Source organism: Carassius carassius, chromosome 40 (assembly GCF_963082965.1).
Source record: "Carassius carassius chromosome 40, fCarCar2.1, whole genome shotgun sequence".
Taxonomy (NCBI): domain Eukaryota; kingdom Metazoa; phylum Chordata; class Actinopteri; order Cypriniformes; family Cyprinidae; genus Carassius; species Carassius carassius.
Window position 1 is genome coordinate 27,630,562 of NC_081794.1, and position 20,601 is coordinate 27,651,162.

Genomic DNA, 20,601 nt, shown 5'->3' on the forward strand with positions numbered 1-20,601 from the left:
GATTGATTCATAGGTTGGCTGGCCAGTGCAAATCTATTATGTTGTTTTTATTTTATTGCTTAAACGGTTGCACCTGATCCATATCCAACATAAGTATTTTCTAAACAATATTTTCTGATTAAATGTGTGTGGTTAAATCAATACGGGTAATTGCAATAGTGATGCTTTTGAAATCTAATATGCTTGATTCTAAGTGACACCTTTGCATATAGCACTTATGAATAACTATCTCCACCTAGTGGTTTACTTTAGACACTACATGATGAGTGTAATATTGCACTGCAGTGCTGCACTGTGCCTCCAAATAACATAAAACGCACCTGTTGTAAATGTTATTAGACAAACACAGAATACAAAAATGGAACATCACATTATTCATCCTATAAATAAGGATTTATGGAGCAACATTTCTCTGATTGTGAAAATATATCCAATTTCTCAAACTGTTCGGTGTCTCCATCGTCATCCATGCGGAAGTAACTTCTGTTCTCTGCCAGCAATTGGCTTTGCCTTTAACCTGTCCTTCACACACACACACACACACACACACACACACACACACACACACACACCTGTCTAAACTAAGCCTGCAGTCAAGTCAACGGCACAGCAGATGGAAAAGGTTAAACCAACAGACTAATAGGTCATTCAGAATCATTATGCAGTAAATTAGCTACACTTTGATAAATAAAAGAAAACACTGCTTGGAATCCACCTCAAGCAATTCATCCATAGCCTGTCAAACCAAGTTGTAAATGGGATGTGTATATATTATATAATAAATAAAATGCATAAAATATTACAAACTATTTTATATTTTTTACATGGTTACCCTAGACCACCATTGGGGTAACATTTCAGGTAATCTCCACATCAATCTGACAAAATGTTGTTATGATAATGAGTTGAAATATAACCTGAACATACCTTGTTTACTGAAAATTCACCAAACCTCAAGTCATAGTAAACAAAAATGCACTATTTTTTACTTTAAAAAAATAGTTGCTTGAATACTCCCTCTGCTGGAAAAACTGAGCCATTGCAAATAACATTAGTAGGCCAGTTATACTGTACTCTGGGCTTGTCCAAATAGCCACACATGCGGTTTTGACCACGTGTCTACTTGCATGACATATTTCCTCTAAATGTTCAAGTGGTCACAAATACTACAACTTTTCGTCATCCTTTGGGACATACTTTATGTTTTAAAAATGCAAGCATTTACAGAGCTTTGTTTTGATTTTCAATACTTTGCATTTTAAAATAAACTTGTGTCTGTTCAGTAGTCTCTGTAACAGACAACACAACTGAACAATAGTGGTGCTTTTAATCAAGTGACAAAAAGCAGCTGCAAATATTGTATAAAACAAACATATCTTTGCACAAATAAAATGTGCAACACTTTATGCTTTACTACCAAGTTAAATGTAATATCTTATTATTATTAATATGAAACTTGCACTGGGAAGGTTTTGGCGACCTCTCTGCAAAAAGTTTCAAGATTTATTTCCAGAACATGATGCATGATGGGATAAACTTTGCCTTGCATACTGCTCCTGAGCGGTGTTTGAAATAGTCTGGATTTAATGTGTGTTAAGGGCACTGAGCTTTAGCTTTTTTAAGCCCTGGGACAGTCTTGTGCATTTACTTCCTGTTGCATGCACCTGCTCTCAAGTTGCCAAAACCGCAAGTGTTGAGTATCGGGCCAAGCCCTTAGAATGGCATACTTCCATACTACACAGGTGACCTTCTACAACCAGAGCACACTACTAATTTTTCCTACCCAAAACATCTAGTTGCTCACTTTAGTGATGAACATTACACAAACCTGGGCAGTGAAAGTGGTGGGTTGCTCTGCCAGCTTTGTCCACTGCGGTCATCAGACCCACTGCTGAGACGTTCACTGGATGGCGCCCGTGTGGCATCTGTATCCCCTGTTATCGTCAGCACTGACTCTGACAGGCTGGGAATCTCTACATGTGCCAATGGCGCAAAGCTGAGCTCCACAATTTGCCGGGCGCTCTGGTAGATCTGACCCTGCACCTGTGGAGTCAGTGTGGGGAGGTCAAAGGTCAGGACAGTTTGAGTGCTAGAAGTCAGAGGGTTGAGACTGTCCAGACTGCTGTAGGAGGTGCCCTTGGCACGGTGTGACTCCATGATGTTCTCAAAATGCCGGCTGAACGTGTCCAAACTGTCTCCGGACCTTCTGCGAGGACCACGGACCAGGATGGGAGATTTTAGAGCTGGGTGGCTGTTACTGACATGATCTTGAGGACTAGAAAAATATATGCTTGTTATTTCTGATATTCTAAACCATAATGTATCTTTAACAGTTTCTTAAAAAAATAAATGTGTGTTTGCCACTTCCCACCTCTTTAACATCATGCTGTAAAACTCCACTTCCTCGTCTCGCTGATCAGCCATAAGCCTCCTCACATCGCCCTGCATCCTGACAGTGACCCAGCTCGCAACATCCTCCTCCTCCTCCTCCTCCTCTTCCTCCCCATCCTCCTGTCCATCTGTTCTTTCATTTGGTATCTCTCCTAGAGGACTGCTCCCAGCACAGGAAGTTCCCATGACACTTCGGTTGCTTCCAAACGCTGAATCAGCATCCTCTTGCTCTGCTAACATCACCTCGTCTATGTCCGTCTCCCGATAACATCGTAAAGGAACAGCATCCAGATCAGTCTCAGAGTATTTCAAAGTTCGCCGAATTATGCCCGTTTTGGGGGAGGTGCCTGGGGCGGCAGGGGGCGGAGTCACTAGCTCCACCTCCACGTGTTGGACATCATGATTAGCTCTGAGAGCAAGCCCCTCCAATGGCAGATATGAGGGTGGTATTGGGGTGGAGTGGCCACTTGGTGGAGCTGTGGTGGATTCTGGAACATCTAGGTGGATAACAAAAATATTTATTCAGCTATGAACTTAATCAATTTGGTTCAGTGGATACTTCCAATGTTTTGTTGATGACTATTTCAGCTTGGTGATATTGCAGTGTTATTTCACTTTCAAACAAGAACACACAAACACTTTCATACACTTGAAACCATCTAAACATATTTCTGCCTTAATCCTAGAAAACAGCACTTAATTGCTAATGACCATAGGCAGAGTGTGTGTAAGGCTAGGGAAGGCTAAGCACTGTCCTGGCCATGGGGTCTTATGGCAAAAATGCAACTAAATTGGACAAAAATACTCCTGCACAAACATATTAAATCTATTGCTAACAAAGTGAAAATGAATAGAAAGTGTCAATTGTGGCATTAGATTAAGATCTGCTCATGTTGCACTGTATTTCATTTAGGGGTGCACCGATATATATCGGCCGATGATTAGCCTTTGTTAATTGAAAAGCTGTGCAAATCAATGGTGATAATGAAAGTGGATTTGCGTAGCTTGTCAATTAACAACGGGTCTGTGTAGTAACAGCTGCTCTATGTGAAATCACGCACCTGATGGAATTTACCGCGGATTAAAGAACCAGCTTTACTGACTAGATGCACATTAATCATCAACCGATATATATATCGGTGCACCCCTAATTTCATTTTAAACATTTTTAAAGTTTTGTGCATTATAACCAATCCCACATAATTCTGTTGAGTTTAGGAATGCAATGGCCAATCAGAGGCATTCAGATGAGTAATCACTTAAACTCATCAGCTTTCTTGAGTGTGCTCGTATTCGTTGACTGAAATCTGGACACTTGTCAATTATCTCATCATAAAATGCAAAATAAATAAAATAAAAAGGTTAATTTAGCAGCGTAGACAGCTTCAGTGATTAGAAAGACATTTTTTTTGAGACTGCTTAAACTTGGGATAGATTAAAGTTAGTGATAATGTCACTTTCTGTATGCTATATTTTATTCGCTGTCTGAATAACCGTGGAAAAGAATGTTACATAATTATCAATTTCTAAAGTTTTAATTAAATTGTAATCACATTAAATACAAATTCAGTCCCATTAAACATTTTATTAGCCTACATGACACCACTGTCTGGCTCTTGCCTAAAACGACATGATGTTTGTATTTAACAGATTTGGCTGCTTTTAGCCTTACCCTAGAGTTGGTTCACCCTCCGCCTATGCTAATGATGGAATCTAAGTGATCATTAAAACTGATATTAAAGAGGTCAACGGGCTACTCACTCTCCTCTTGTTTGCTGGCAGTGTTTTCTGCTGGAGTGCCAAAGAGAAACTCCCACTTGGCACGTGCAATTTTCTGACAGTGCAGAGATGGACCTGGCACTAAAGAACCACCATCAGACTGCAACACCCACACAATATAAACTCATTAGCTTATAATAAACAGTGAACTCTATGTACTTACAAACAAAGGGCCTTATTCATATGAAGGGACTTGTTGAAGCTGTTCTTAAAGCACTGTGTTGAACATAACTAGAATTCAAGCATTAAGGCAAGAATGCTTTTATAAAAAAGGGGCTCACCTGTATTCCTGATGATGGGTGATCTGATTGGTTGCTGTTCTGGCTGGACTCAGGTGAGATGCAATCTCTGTCTCCTAGGCTTCCCGTTACTCCACTAGAGCTTGGGGATGACCCAACCAAACCCTGGTGATCTCCAAACCCCTGTTCGTCCTCTCCTCTCTCCCCCTCTTCAAATACTACCGGCCCTAGAAGCAAAGCCTGTCTTCTCCTCCATTCTGCCTGTCTCTGTCGTTGTGTTATCCTGGTCATCTCCTCTATACTTTCCCCAGGGCTGTGGTCTACTCCACATACCAAATTGCTCACATTCTCCTCTCCTCGTTCTATGACCTCAACCTGAACACTTTTTCTGTACACTGGACTGCTACTTTTGAGATTACCTTCAAGTTTTTCTGACAAACTGAACTTCCCTTCATCTTTCTTTGCCTGCTCTTTCCACTGCTGTCTAGATGTCCAACTGACCGGAGAATCATCCACATTCTGACCGATAAACAACCGCCTGGAGATCTCCACGCTCTCTGCAACGACATGGTCATCCCAGTCCTCCTCGTCCAGGAACCAGGGTTCCCCAGATATCCACTCCTCTCCAGTGTACTGTGGAGGCTTGTGACGGTGTAAAGTGGGGCTGTCAGAGACTGGCAGGTCAGCTCTAAGTTGACGAGGATCTCGGAGTGGAGAACACATGTCTGCTTTGGACAGACTTGGACGAAGAAGATGAGACGGGAGGGCTGGAGAATCTGGGACAGAGCAGAATGAGCGACTGTCCAGGTCATCTTTTAAATCTGAGCTCTTAGGAGCTGGTGCTTCATGCAGGTGCAGAGGAAACCCATTTGTCGTAGAACGGTCTTCATGCATAGGTATGTTCATCTTGACAGCCGGATGTTGCACTGGACTATGCTGTAAGGACTGGATTTCTCTAGAAGGATATCCATAGTTTGTGCTACCTGGATTAGACCAGCCCCCGAAAACAACGGGAGGAGGAGAACTTCGGACCTCATTGAAAATTGTTGATACCTTGGTGGCCTCTTCTGAAATTTTGCGGGGTATCTCAGGACTGTTCAGAGCTGAAGAGGTATTGCTTCCACTCAGCTGGTTTAAACCACGAGTGGGTGTGTTTGTGAGGCTGGTCCTTTGCCCTGACAGAGGTCTGTCTTCAGCCCGGCTTCTCCTATTTTGACAGAGTGGAGCAGAGCAGTCTTGCTTTGAACTGAGATTCTGCATGGGGTATTCTTGGGACCTGGAGGTGGATTTCTGCTGGTTGTTGTGGAATGAGAAAGCATCTGATGCTGGGCTTTTGGGGACACCACATGCACCTCCTACCCTGCCTGGGTCAGGTTCAGGATCATGGCGGTAGGCACTGCAGTTTGGCAATGGTGGGCCTGCCCAAGACTGGCATCGTTCTCTATTACGTTGATGAAACTCCAGACTCCAGTCTGAGCAATGAGAAAACTTACACCTCAGTTCGGGAGACCCAAATTCCTTAAGGGCTTGGTGTGTTGCAGCTTGACCAATGGGATCTAAAGTAGAACCCATGTGCTGGTGAAAAGGATCATTATTGCAGGTAGATTCCACAGGTAGCGACCACATTGGGTCACTACACCTCTTACGTGGACAAGCCGCTACCTCCTTTATTCCACCCGGACTATTACATGGACTCTCTACGGTTTTAACATGGGCCTTCTCAATGTAGCTGAAAGTGACCACAGACCTCTGTCCTTGCACTGGTTTAGAGTTCTTGTGATGGCTGCATGCTCGACAAGGTGTCCCAGGGCCAGATGTCTGTCCAGAGTTTGACGAGTGGGCACGTTTGAATAGTTTACTGTCAATGTTGTTATTGAGGCTAGAGAAAACTGCTTGGAATGGTTCCTGCTGGGGAATGCTACATCTTTGAGGGGAATCCAAAAAATTGTGTGAAGGCTGCAGTATGAAGCTAACATTTGGTTTGATTGTGCTGCTGGGAGGTGCGGCAATCCCAGATGCCACCTGTGCTAATTTGGTCAAAGCTTCAACGGGACAGTCTTGCTCCACCGTCGTCTCATAGGAACTACCTTTTCCATCATGCTCTGGTGGGGATCTCACCTCCACATACAAATGAAGGACTTTCCCAGTTTGAGACATGGCGTCATAACAGTACAACACAAAGAGACACTGTGATGAAGACTGAAGAAGAGACAAACAGGGAGAGACAGGGATAATATTTTCCGTTCTGGTCAGTTTGTGATTTTCTGTGACTTGTCTGCAAGTGTACTTTTAGTTCATGGAGATGCTGAGATGCTTCAGATACCCTCTTCTGCCAGACCAGCTACTACAGACGGAGATAGCATGGACCATTGCACCTAACACATGGAAATACACAGACAATTAATAAATTGCAATTGTGCTACACATACATTGTGACATTTTTCCTTTTTCAAGTTTTTAAAGCATTAAACCTGATGTCATTAATGCATGTAAAGCTGCTTTGACCAACAAAATGATTTTATGAACAAAAATTATATAAATATTTGGTGTCACGGATACATCATGGGTTGTGTCATTTCCAGTTAACATTAATTGCAATAACAGGGCCTGTAAGGACCACTCAAATTGCTCCAAGATCCAAAACTCGTGAAACAAAGCAACATGGCAGAGAAGTAGAGCACATTTCTCTGTCATGATGACATATCAGTAGAAATTCAATTATAGAGATGCAGCAACCTGATTATATCAGCAGCGGTCATCTGACTCTTCTTTTTTTCACTGATGACATTTATTCTATCGTTCCCCATCCATTTAACCAATGCACACTAATACTAAACAAACAGAGGGAATGTTCTCCAGCAGAGACTAAATACACCACTGAAAAGAGACTTCCACACTGCATTTCATTGTCATACTCTTTATGAAATCGACTGAAGGTATTTTACCTTTTTTACAATATTTATTTTTAACAATGCCATTCTGTTTTAGAAAGGCCAAATTGACCATCTGCATGAAGGGATGGGCTTATTTACAGAATAGCAGAGAAATGAATCCCTAAAATCCTACATAGTTACACACACATACAGATTTATGTCACGCGCTAAACCTCAGTGACTCATACAGTGTAGACTCATACACTCAACTCCAATTCAGGCCTACAAACATTGGCAGCGTTTATATAGAACAGAATACTGATATACCTTTTCCCCAAACAATGTAAGGGGCATTTCAAATAAGGGAATAAATCCACATGATCTGGGCATACAGTATATGCAGAATGCAATGATTGACGAATCAGAATCAAGTGCTCCATACATTTTCACACATGCACCAATACAAATGAGCACAGTGTATTATTTTAGTTGGAAATATGATGCTGTTCTAGAAGTGCATCCTTTCAAGATGCCTGGTGGTTGACTGAAGGATCTCTCGTGTGTGTTGCACACACACATACACTAACATGCTCTTTTGAAAGTGCAGGTGCATGTCATTGACTTAATGAAAGCCCCTCTCATGTAAACAATCAATAAGTGAGACCCTCTTAAACAGTGCATGCATGCAGACAACCTTTTACTTTTCTAAATGAAAACCTTCACTGGCACCATTTACTCCCATAAAGGCTCTTTACAGGGAAGCCGGAATGTAAGCCCACACAACCGAAAGTAATGTACTTCTGCTTGCTCGCATTAAAAGTACATGCCTTGTATCTAGACCAGGTCAAGGTTTTGCTGGTTAGCATGCCCCAGTTAGCCCCTGCTAGTATAAGACGTAACAACACCATCTGGACCCCAAAACATTCTTCTCTATTGAAAGCTGTTAGAAATGACAAATGAAATAATACTTTATTTTTTTGTCAATATGATCCAGTTGAACTTGAACACTAATTTGCTACATATTAACAATTTCCTGACATGCACATTAAAACGTAGTCTGAATTAAAAAGTATGAAACTACATAAAAATAAAAACTATGTTAAATTATTCTCAAAAAGTTAATTACTAATTTTCATCTCACAATTCTGACTAGTAAAAATTGCAAGATAAACAGAATTGAGAGATACTGTATGAACTCAGAATTCTCAGAATATTTTTCTTTAAGTTCCAAGTGTGTCTCACAAAAAACTTTTTCCCCTCTGAATTCTGTATTCCTCACAATACAGTTTTTTGTTAGTTTGTTTCTGCAACAGAATAAAACACATTGCAACCTTTTCTCTCAAAATTTAGACTGTTTACTTTATATCTCGCAATTCTAATTGTATATCTCACAATTTCTACTATTTTCTCACGTTTGTCAAAAAGGGCAGACTTGTGTGATGAAAACTTTAACTTTTTTTATTCTGTGGTGGAAACATCTACTAAACTGGAAATGTACCAAAGAAAACTTTACATCGGAGTACACATTGCTGTAAAGAAGTTGTAAAGTTTACACTTGGGAGAAAAAATTCTATTTTGCTCACTCAAATATAAGAAAAACAAACCTATCTGTATAAAAGCAGCTAACGTTAAAGAAACAATTAAAATTCTCGCTTTTTTGGAGCTAATATAAAATGAGGATTAAGTAATGTCAGATGCATTTTACTTTTTGGGGGGTTAACTATTGCTTTAATTTAACTTAAGCAATTTTGCACATCTTCTCTTAATTTGATATTAAATCATTGACCGGATTAATATTCATGAGTCCATTGAAGCCTCAATCTTCAAAATGTGCCTCTCTGTATCAAAACACAACTGTACAAGCAATCTAATACACACACACACACACACACACACACACACACGCCTTTGTTGACTCTTGCAGTATAACTCTGTTCCACTCTCAATATCATCCCTCTCTCCTTTACTCATTTTCTCCCTGGACTTTCTCTCTCCAAAAATACTCACTCATCCATCTGCACTGCAGGAGAATTACAGGCCATCTCAGCGATTTCACTGAAAACCATCTGTGCCGTCGATGCCATTTAAACAGACACCTTCACACCTTTACCACCAGCTCTCTTACTCGGTCCATTATAACCTTCCCCAAAGGCCTCGCTAAATAGCACAGACAGCTGCACTTTTTTTATTGTCTAAAATTCCCTGTACAGTTTACTTGAAAGATATGAAAGAAAAATGCATGTTTTGAGGTTTCGTGAGATTCAGTTTATGGGTTTTAATTGCACCTGAGAGTGAGTTTTAGCTCACTAGAACAACAAAACCACCTGTAACACAAACACTTTATATAACAGTCACAGAGGAAAGAATGAGACACTGCAAGAGCGTAACGGCCCCTCTCGGGTATCGGCTGTGGCCGGGTGACTTCTGCATGTTTACAGGCAGAATCATGGTCTTATTAAACAGCGTCACAGAAACCGTCTCTAATGTCAACAGGCACCGAGCCGGATCTGTGCTAATATTAGCCTCTGCATGACTATCTGACTGCAGTCCTGAGATTCTGCTTTAGAGGACGGCCTTTCTTGAAGACTCGAAATTTGACTTTTGTGGCTTGTATATTACACTGACTAAAACCATGGCTCATTCACTGGGACAATGTATCAATCAATTAGTAAAAATTCACCACTGCTATTTATCAACAACAGCCAGGACTGTTATATTTTGATATTATTTATATGCCGTTTAAGACCTGTAATATGAAACGGTTACAAATCCTTACAACAAATAAACACAGTCAACAATAAATGCTCCCGGTGTTGTGCAATGGTTCATGAGATTTTTGTTTTGTATGTGTGCCAAAAAAAAAAAAAAAAGGGTTAATTAACTGATATTTTTACATTGTAAATGATTTAAAAGCCATCATTATTATTATATTTTTGATAAAGTGTACTTTTCTTTCGTCATCAAGGTGTGGCCAAAGATTTTATTTGTGCTTTGTCATCATTGCAATTTGATGCGAGTTCTTCCAAGGCACTAAACCCTGGCACATGACAGTGTGTGTACTTTCAACACTAAGACTTTATTGTCTTCATTACAGGTAATGTATTAATGTTAACAGTGTTTCCTACAGTTATAATGTGCTTTATTGTTCTCAGTGGCATCTATGCTAATGTTAGTCTACACGCAATTTCTGAATGAAAATTATTTCTATACTATTTTTAAGTGTAGGATTTACCTTTCACTCAAAAATATAAAAAAATACAAGGAAATGGCAAGTAATGCACTGAATTAAGTAAAAGTAAAAACTAGTATAGTATAAAATATATAAAATAGTATTTTCTTGTAAAATGTATAATATTTTTAAAAATATTTTTACAGTGTTAACAGACAAGTCACCAAAATAAAACTTCAAGAATGTAAATATAATTCCAGTATTTGTAGTTATTAATTTATAGTTGCTTTATTTGCAACTGTAAGAAATAATTTTTACACGGACATTCATATGCTGAAATTAGACAATTATTAGCTGACAGTATATGCATGTGTAGAAAAATTATGAGATAATTTTAATGTTTTCTGTAAAGTAATCCATTAAATGTGCAAATTACAGTGACAGCCTATTGCTTTCTATCAAATAAAGGAGGAAAACCACCCATGAGAAATGACGACCAGAACAAAAGAGAACACAAACTGAAGATAGCTGTAACAGAGAAGCTCCTTCTGATCAAACTGATCTGCGTGGATTTAGCACCTTTCTATGGACTGATGAATATATTTGCCCTGAATTATAAGAACGGCGTTCTGTCGAGCACAAAGAGGTGAAAGCTGTAGCCATAGAGATGGGCCTCGAGTCAAACGACTTCATCTGAATGAACACGATCTCACCTTCCTTCTTCACTTCCTGTCACTCATTCACTTTCTCTTGACACTTCAAATAATGCACACTGCTTCCTGTCCAGACGCACACCTGTCACACTGACAGAGTACATGCATATGAAGCAGGCTGCCGAATGTCAAATGCTTTCTGTGAATAGGACAGGCCTCTACAAGTAATGTGAGAGGAATTTCACTTCATCTAGTGCACACCTGACCTCAGTTTTTGGAGAATCACATATTCCTGAGAACCCATATTTTACATTCAACGTCAAGTTTAGATCCAAAACTGTGCCAAATCCATACATCAAAAAATAAACAAAATTACTTTAAAAATAGCTTGAACTCTAAGGTTCAACAATATGCTAAGTTATTCAAAACTAGTTTAACGCATGGAACAAACATTTACTGTAAAATAAGTAAATAAATAAAAACTTTAGCCGAAAAAGACTACAAATTCTGTTAATTGGTTAATAGGAAGTTTCCTTACTAGATATGAAAAAAGTAATAGATATAATAAGATATAATATAAAAGTAAATTACGTTAAAATTTACATTTGAAATTGAAAACCCATAAACTGAATTTCATGTATGACACTTCATATTCCTTACGTTAATGTAGCTTGGCCTAATATTCTAAAATAAATACAATTTTATTCATTTAAATCTAAAACTTAATTTGAATAAATTGAATAAATCTATATAAAAAATAAATAAATAAAATCAACCCCTAGCCATCAAAAAAAAAAAACTTAAAACTTACACACAAAAAAAAACACAATTATATATACAGTACAGACTATGAAAATTGTAGATTCACACTGAATGCATCAAAACTATGAATTAACACATGTGGAATTATATATGGAATTATATACATAACAAAAAAGTGTGAAACAACTGAAAATATGTCATATTGTAGGTTCTTCAAAGTAGCCACCTTTTGCTTTGATGACTGCTTTGCACACTCTTGGCATTCTCTTGATGAGCTTCAAGAGGTAGTCACCTGAAATGGTCTTCCAACAGTCTTGAAGGAGTTCCCCGAGAGATGCTTAGCACTTGTTGGCCCTTTTGCCTTCTGTCTGCGGTCCAGCTCACCCCTAAACCATCTGGATTGGGTTCAGGTCCGGTGACTGTGGAGGCCAGGTCATCTGGTGCAGCACCCCATCACTCTCCTTCTTGGTCAAACAGCCCTTGATGCCTTCAGTGTGACTCTACAATTTTCATAGTCATGAAAATAAAGAAAACTCTTTGAATGAGAAGGTGTGTCCAAACTTTTGGTCTGTACTGTATATTATATATATATGTGTGTGTGTGTGTGTGTGTGTGTGTGTGTGTGTGTGTGTGTGTGTGTAAAAAAAAAAAAAAAAGAATTCCAATAATTAAACATTCACAATATCTGGCATGTCAACAACCCTGCTCTGGAGAAGGGGGAGTGTGCGTGGGATGGTCGAGCCATCATATTATAAATGTGCTGTGACTTGTCCTCATTCCCGAAATGTATTCAGAAAAGATTGATCAACAGCAGCTGTCATATTCTCCATGAACACACAGATGTCAAAAAACATCAGTCCAGAAAACTACAGAGAAATCACCCATTGTCCTCCTTATGTTTACACTTCCAGACACCTCCCACATCCGAAACTCTATTAATAAAACTACTATTTTTACATTTTTGAAGAAAAGCACTATGTGGTGTGGGATGAGTTTCACGCAAAACTTTGGTTTAGAGACATTTCAATTCCCAACCATAGGCATGAGCTATATATACACACACACACACACACACTGTATATATATTTTCTGTTTTACAAGTTACAATGAATCATTTCATTCCTTCTTTCATCATTATTTCTGTGCTGTCAAAAAGATATACGAGTCAGGTGACAGAGGTGACTTTCAGTCTTCCATATTACACCTTTCTTAATCACCATAATAATACCAAAGATCAGAAACCCCATCTGTCTGCCTGAAATTATCTGTGACCAACATCACATGTACAAGCATGCAAGTTGTTCTTCAAACACGCAACATGACCTGAGAAATCATTCATGTCTGTAATGCAATAATATACAACGTTTCATGGCAAAGTTTAGTACTTAGCGTCAGGACTTTGCTCAAATCCCTTGTGCTAAGCATGAGTGATAGTAATAGGGAAGCTCGCCTTAGCAAACACCACTGAAAGAGCCAAAAATAGCATGTGCTGATGTGGTCCAATGTATCGTATTAGCTCCCGCTCTCACTTTCACACACACACACACACACACACAGTTCCTACAGTCTTACTTTCTCCTCCTCTACTTAATAGGATTTATCAGCTTGTGTCTGTGAAACACAAACACACACCTGCAGTCCTGAGCCCAGGCCGTCTATTAACACTGATACCTTCAGGGAGCGCATGAACTTCTACACCTACTGATCCGTATAACTGGGTAATCCTCATAAAAACTGGTTCAGGCCTCATTGTTTCTTAAAATCACACGAAAAAAACACGAGAAACTCTCTTCTTCGTAAACAAAGTGAAGTTCATTTCTAGAAACAAACAAACAAAAAAAATGCTCTGTGAATGTATTGGCATGTTAATCAAACAAATCTGACCTAAATAAATGTAGTGTAGTATTAGTATTTTTTTTACATTTCAATTTTCCTTAATGGTGATTCTCATTAGAACCTCAAAGATTTTTTGTTAAAATATTTAAATCAAATTAAATTAAACAAACCATGATTAATAAGTGTGCAATTTGTATAAACATTTACTGTTCAAATGTTTTTTTTTTAAATCAGCAAAGCTGCATTAAATTGATTACATATAATAATAATAATATTTTTTTATAAAATATTATTAAAATATTTATATTCGCAAATAAATGTTGTTCTTTTGAACTTTCTATTCATTAAAACGAATTCTAGAAAATCATCACAGTTTTTACCTAAATATTATGCAGCATATCAGTTTTTAACATTGATAATAATCAGAAATGAACCGCAAATCAGCATATCGAATGATTTCCAAATGATTATTTGACACTGAAGTCTGGAGTAATGATGCTGAAAATTCAGCTTTGATCACAGAAATAAATGTCATTTTAACATATATTAGCATAAATTAATATATATTATAATATATAATGTAATGTAATGTATTATAATATAATCCAAACATAGTCTCTAATTTCTTAGTTTTTTTATTTTGAGGTGAACTCTGACCTGGACATGTTCATGACAGGTTTCGACTTGCTCGGGTCTCCTGGGTTCACACATAGAGAACTACATAACACAAATTAAATAAACTTCATCTCTCTGAGGACATTAAAGTCTAATGGTGATAAAGTGAGTGAAAATTATAAATCGTTCCAGAATAGAAAATAGACAAAAACATTACCTTCCTTTAGACAGCATTACACGGATCTCAAATCCATGACCTTTCTAACCTCGAGAACTCACACACACTCAAACAACATAACTGTAATTCAATCCTCATGATGCACACTAATCAACCATCTTCAACCATCATCTGCACAAATGAACACAATTATCCACTTAGCTGGATGCCATGGTGCATAAAAGCCCCACAAAGCCATTTCCACGCAAACCCTTTCAGAGCCAATTATTTGATTTCGGGATGAGAATCCATGAGTTTTTGATCATAAGGTGGACATTAATGGCTGGTTGCCCTGCAAGACTGCCAATCTCAGATGTGGTATTAAATAACATTCAGGATGAATCACATTTCAAACTCAAGAGATGGAGTCTGAATCGAATCATCGCTGGTCAGACAGCAGGTTTTTCATGGTACAAGCTCACTAATGGTCTCAAACCAACTTAAGGCGCATGCACATGTATTTTGTTAAGTATATCTTGAGATGCGGTCACTAGGTGGACTGAAAACAACACCAAGTCAACTGATTTAAATGCAAATGCAGATTACAGTGATCGGTGCACCATAATTTGATCTCATTACATGCACATCAAAAGCATTTCAGAGCTGAATTACTGTTAACATGCAAAGCTCTGATTCATGTGATTTAGAGACAGATGGAGAGAGTGGGAGAGCGACAGGAGCATGTGAAAGGAAACGTATGAAAGGTTATTGAGGGTATAAAGAAAAGGAGATTGTAGCAAGCAGAAAGCATGTGTGGGGAGTAGGCGGAGGGATGAAAGTGTTTCTCACTGATTCTCGAGCCTCATAAGAAGCGTGTTATATGAGATGACGACAGCCAGAAAATATTAATCAGACAGACAGAAAGAGACTGAGAGAGAACTGATGTAGACAGTGTCATTGTACGCCATGCTTATAACATGCAAAATTAGACATAATGCAATTATTTACATTAAGTCATTTAGCAGATGCTTTTATCCAAAGTGACTTACAAAGTAGAAGCAATGAGACCAACAAGAAAGCAACAATATACAGTACAAGTGCTGTGGCAAGTCTCAGTTTGTCTAGAAAAGTCTAGAACTAGCGAGTTTAGGTATATTGGTGCAGCACCATTGATTGTCTTGTAGGCAAACATCAGTACCCTGAATTTGATGCGAGCGACTATTTGCAGCCAGTGCTGATGAAGAGAGGTGTGAAGTGAGCTTTCTTCAGCTCATTGAAGACCTCTATGGCTGCTGAATTCTGAATCAGTCCCTGTTCCTGTTGTTATATAGGGCACACCTGCAGGACTGGGCCATTGTAGCAATATGGCAGGGATAGGCAACTCCGGTTCTGGAGGGCCATTATCCTGCAGAGTTTAGCTCCAACCCCAATTAAACACACCTGAACAAGGCAATCAGTGTTTTTGGGATTACTAGATAGATACAGGCAGGTGAGTTTTTATGAGGGCTGAAGCTAAACTCTGCAGGATAGTGGCCCTCCAGGACTGGAGTTACCTATCCCTGCAATATGGTCAATGAAGCTTAACTGATAATCCATCACAACTCCAAGGTTCCTGGGTGTCCTGGAAGGAGTTATGGTTTACAAACCTAGTTGTATAGAGAGGTTGTGATGAAGTACTGGTTCGGCTGAGACCACAAGCGTTTCGGTCTTAGCAAGGTTGATATGAAGGTGATGAACCTTCATCCATCCAGACCAGAAATGTCTGTCAGACAGGCTGCAATGCGAACAACTATTGTCGGTTCATTTGGTTGGAATGAGAAGTAGAGTTGAGTGTCATCAGCATAGCAATGATAGAAAAAGCCATGCTTCTGAATGAGAGATCCTAAAGATAACATGTAGACAGAGACGAGAAATGGTCCAAACACTGAGCCTTGAGGAACCCCAGTAGCAAGAAGTTGTGACTTATATATCTCACCCCTCCAAGACACCCTGAAGGACCTACCAGAGAGGTAAGACTTGAACCACTGGAGTCCAGTTCCTGAGACACCCATCTTCATGAGGGTGGACAGGAGGATCTGGTGGCTAACTGTGTCAAAAGCAGCAGACAGATCTAGCAAGATGAGTACTGAGGATTTGGAAGTTGCTCTTGCCAGTCTCAGGGCTTCAGTAACCGAGAGCAGTGCTGTCTCAGTTGAGTGGCCACTTTTAAAGCCAGATTGGTTGCTGTCCAGGCGGTTGTTCTGTGAAAGAAATATAAAGAGTTGGTTGAACACAACTTGCTCAAGCGTCTTTGCAATGAATGGAAGAAGGGATCCAGACCGATTGTGTAGTTTTCTTAAAGTACTGGATTTAGAGAGGTCTGCTTAAGCAGTAGGGTTACCTGAGCCAGCTTGAATGCTGTGGGAAATATACCAGAGTGAATAGAGGAGTTGATAATGTGAGTGAGAGCAGGTATAACGGATTATACAATTATATATCATGCAAACATGTTAACCTGATTGCCAAATTCCTAATAAACCTACAGTATGAGCCAATTTCTAAAATAAATAGCAGATACAATGACTATGTTAATCTGAATTTTGGGTGATGTAAAGTAGAGATTAGGCTCATGTCTAGAAAACACTGTGGCCAATGACCTACATAATGCTTAATGATGTCAAAGATGATGTACCGGTACTCAAATTTTATATATATATATATATATATATATATATATATATATATATATATATATATATATATATATATATATATATATATATATATATATATATATATATATATATATATATATATATATATATATGGAGTAGCTAAGATCTTTTTATTATAATTTCTTCTGCTCACCGAGGATGCATTTATTTGATCAAAAATACAGTAAAATCTGAAATATTGTGAAATATTATTAGAATTTAAAACAACTTGTTTCTATTTGAATATTTTTTTATATAATTTATTTCTATGATCAAAGCTGAATTTTCAGCACCATTACTGCAGTCTTCAGTGTCACATGATCTTCAGAAATCATTATAGTATGCCGATTTGCTGCTCAAGAAACAATTCTGATTATTATTAATGTTGAAAACAGTTGTGCTGCTTTTGTGGAAACTATAGAAAGTTCAAAAGAATCTTTTCTAATATTATAATTGTCTTTACGGTCACTTTCATACATTTTAATCTGACCTTCCTGGATAAAAGCATTCATTTATTTCAAAAACAACCTTACCAACCACAAACCTTTGAATGATGGAAGCAACATAATAGCATACATTTTGCAATTCACTACACACTTGTCTGTTACTTTTGAAAAACTGAAATTTGTAATTTTGAGTATCAAATGGGTTACTCTTAAATGTGCCTCAACAAATCACTTTAGCAACTGAAAAAAAATGGCACGCTGCAGCTTTAAGGACATTTATGAAAAATAATATCTTGATTAAATTACTGTGCCAATTTACCAACAATGCATCAGCGTGCATTTACAGTATTTCCAGAAGATAACCGCAGGAAAAAAATGTGCATGTCACAATATGCTGAAAACTGCATCTCATCAGCTGTAGAGCATATAAACTTCTTTTACATCTGAAATGAAGTCAAAACTAAGGTCAAAAAGCTCAAAGACAACTATGTTATGATAAAAAAGGAGCAACTATGAAAACATGAGGAGTTTTAAAGGTTAAACAGAATAAACAGTGAGAGGTTTCAGCAATCCAGGATAACATCTGTCTTTCTTCATGCTGTCTGAAACCCTCTGTGCGACATCAATAGATGAAGACGAAACATCATAGCTGACCCTCAGACAGACAACACAAGCTATGACTCATAATTTCATCTGTCTGATCGTCTGTTTACCTCTTTATCTATTTGCTTTCTCGCTCTTTCTCTCGCCGTGCTAAAGGACGTGCCATTTGTATCCCGAACAGTCGTGGCACCTGCAGCTTTGTGTCAGACACTATAATTAATCATCCTTAAGAAGTCACATATCTCTCTCAGGACAGCATCTGCTGTAACCGCCAAAACCAGACAGAGAGAAACACAGCTCTTTCAACAGGGACCGAACGACTGAATGAGACCTAACAGCTTTCAACAGCGCTAACGATACACTGATGTATTGGCGAGTTTGTGTCTCATCAGATTTGGAGAAATGTAGCAATCCATCACTTGCTCATCAGTGGATCCTCTGCAGTGAATGGGAGCCGTCAGTCTGAGAATCCAAACAGCTGATAAAAACATCACAATAATCCACAAATAATCTACACCACTACTACACCAGTCCATCAGTTAATATTGTTTGTAGTGAAAATTGTGTTTGTAAGAATCAAATCTAACATTAAGATGATTTTAACTTCAAACAGTTGCTTTCAGTTAAAATAAGAGTCCATAATCCATAATTATGTTTACTCCAGCGGAACAATCCATCTCCTGTTGTCTCCCACATCAAAATCGACTGAGATATTTGTTTAGAGCTGTTTTGGACTGTTTTCACTTATTTGATATGTGCAGATTTCTCTCCTGATTCAGGTCAGATATCTCAATATTGGATTTATTTCTTGCAAACACACAGCTTTTGGCTTCACAAGACTTTAAATGATGGACTGGAGTGGTGTTGATTACGTGTGGATTGCTGTGATATTTTATCAGCTGTTTTGACTGACAGCACCCATTCATTGCAGAGGAGCCATTGTTGAGGAAGTGATTTACAGTAATGCAGCATTTCTCCAAATCTGATGAAAAAAAAGGGGAAGAACTAAAATTTGTATTAGTTGACATTTATTGTCAGATAATCTCAAAATAACAAAATATTGGCTAACTAGCTTGGCTAGTTAATATATAAATATAACAGTACATTTGACGAAATATTGTGTGAAATACTTGGTTCCAGCCATTTTTGTACATCTCATTTTCTCATTATTAAGATGTACCGTGTGTGTGTTTGTGTGTATTATTATCCATTACAACAGCACTAACACACTTCACCTCTCAACAAGCATACAAAAACAAACAGCCGAGATCATAAAAACTTATGCTCTGATTTATATCCAAACATAAGCAGTACATCAGAAATGATGAAAAGAACACCACATCAAATCATTCACATTAACACAGATGCATAGCGTCCGAGTGACCTTAATGTCCTAGAATGATCAACTGGTTGATTCCAATGAAGAATTTACAAAATGATTGCACCATTGAAAGCCAAAACCTACATAATCCAGCTGTATTTGAGCATTTAAAGGTTGCCTGTCCGGTGTCCTTTAGGACAAGGAACCTCAGGCCACATCTTGTGGAAATCAACAGTGATCTAGCATGTGTTTGAATATGACATTTTCCCAGGACAGACTGCAATGTTTCTGCATGCTGCATGCAACAGCATCAGGACACCAGCTCCGTGTAAAAGCCAGCAGACACGCATGAAACAAGAGAAACTCTTACCAGAGGATCAGGTGGCTGTATGGATGGAGGAATGCGGGTCTGCTGCTGGTGTGTTACTGCAGTCCGCGTGCACTCAGCATCATCATCATCATCATCTTATTCATCATCCTCAAGAGGCTCAGTCTGGGTTTGTGTGGACAGTCCCGCTGGCGGTGCTGAAGTGGACAGCTCCTGGACTCTGTCTTGCATTCGTGTTTTACGGAGGAATGAGAAGGACAGCAGGGAACTGAGTGTGTCTAACTAATAGAGTCAGACATCAGCCCCGCCAGTTAGAGCACGAGGTGTGTTCCCAATCACACTCTACCATACTACTCCTTCTAGTAGTGCAGAACGGACGGAGGGTGGAAAGCGCTGCTGTTTCGTGTTGCATTGGGTAGTTCCTCCTCCAGGGGGCGCATAGAGGCTCATTAAGTCGAACACTCCACTCCGGTGCATTGAAATTTAAGTCAAAAATATTGGGGACATTAGGTAGTATATTAAACTTAGGTAGTATATAATCGCTTAAATATATTGATTTGAAAACATACTGGCCGATATGCATATTGAAACTCATTCTAGTTATCTGAATAAAATCTATTACAAAAAAATGAACTGGTAACCGCAGTTGATTGTGATTAGCTCGTACGGAGTAGTGCTGAGAAATGTAACACTTAGCTACTCTTTCATCAGTTCAAGAAGTAAAAGTTACAGAAAA

General features: G+C 38.6%; 1 protein-coding gene across 1 annotated transcript in view; it reads right to left on the minus strand.

Annotated features, from left to right (window-relative positions):
- Window positions 1–20,192, minus strand: part of LOC132122494 (uncharacterized) — a 56,696-nt gene extending 36,504 nt beyond the window's left edge. Inside the window, exons 1-5 of the mRNA XM_059532832.1 lie at window positions 19,908–20,192; window positions 4,452–6,784; window positions 4,153–4,270; window positions 2,372–2,888; window positions 1,829–2,275 (exon numbers count right to left, since the gene is read on the minus strand). Of these exons, the coding sequence (XP_059388815.1) occupies window positions 1,829–2,275; window positions 2,372–2,888; window positions 4,153–4,270; window positions 4,452–6,566 (3,197 nt within the window). The 5' untranslated portion in view covers window positions 6,567–6,784; window positions 19,908–20,192. The remainder of the gene's footprint in view (window positions 1–1,828; window positions 2,276–2,371; window positions 2,889–4,152; window positions 4,271–4,451; window positions 6,785–19,907) is intronic.
- Window positions 20,193–20,601: the final 409 nt, after the last annotated feature.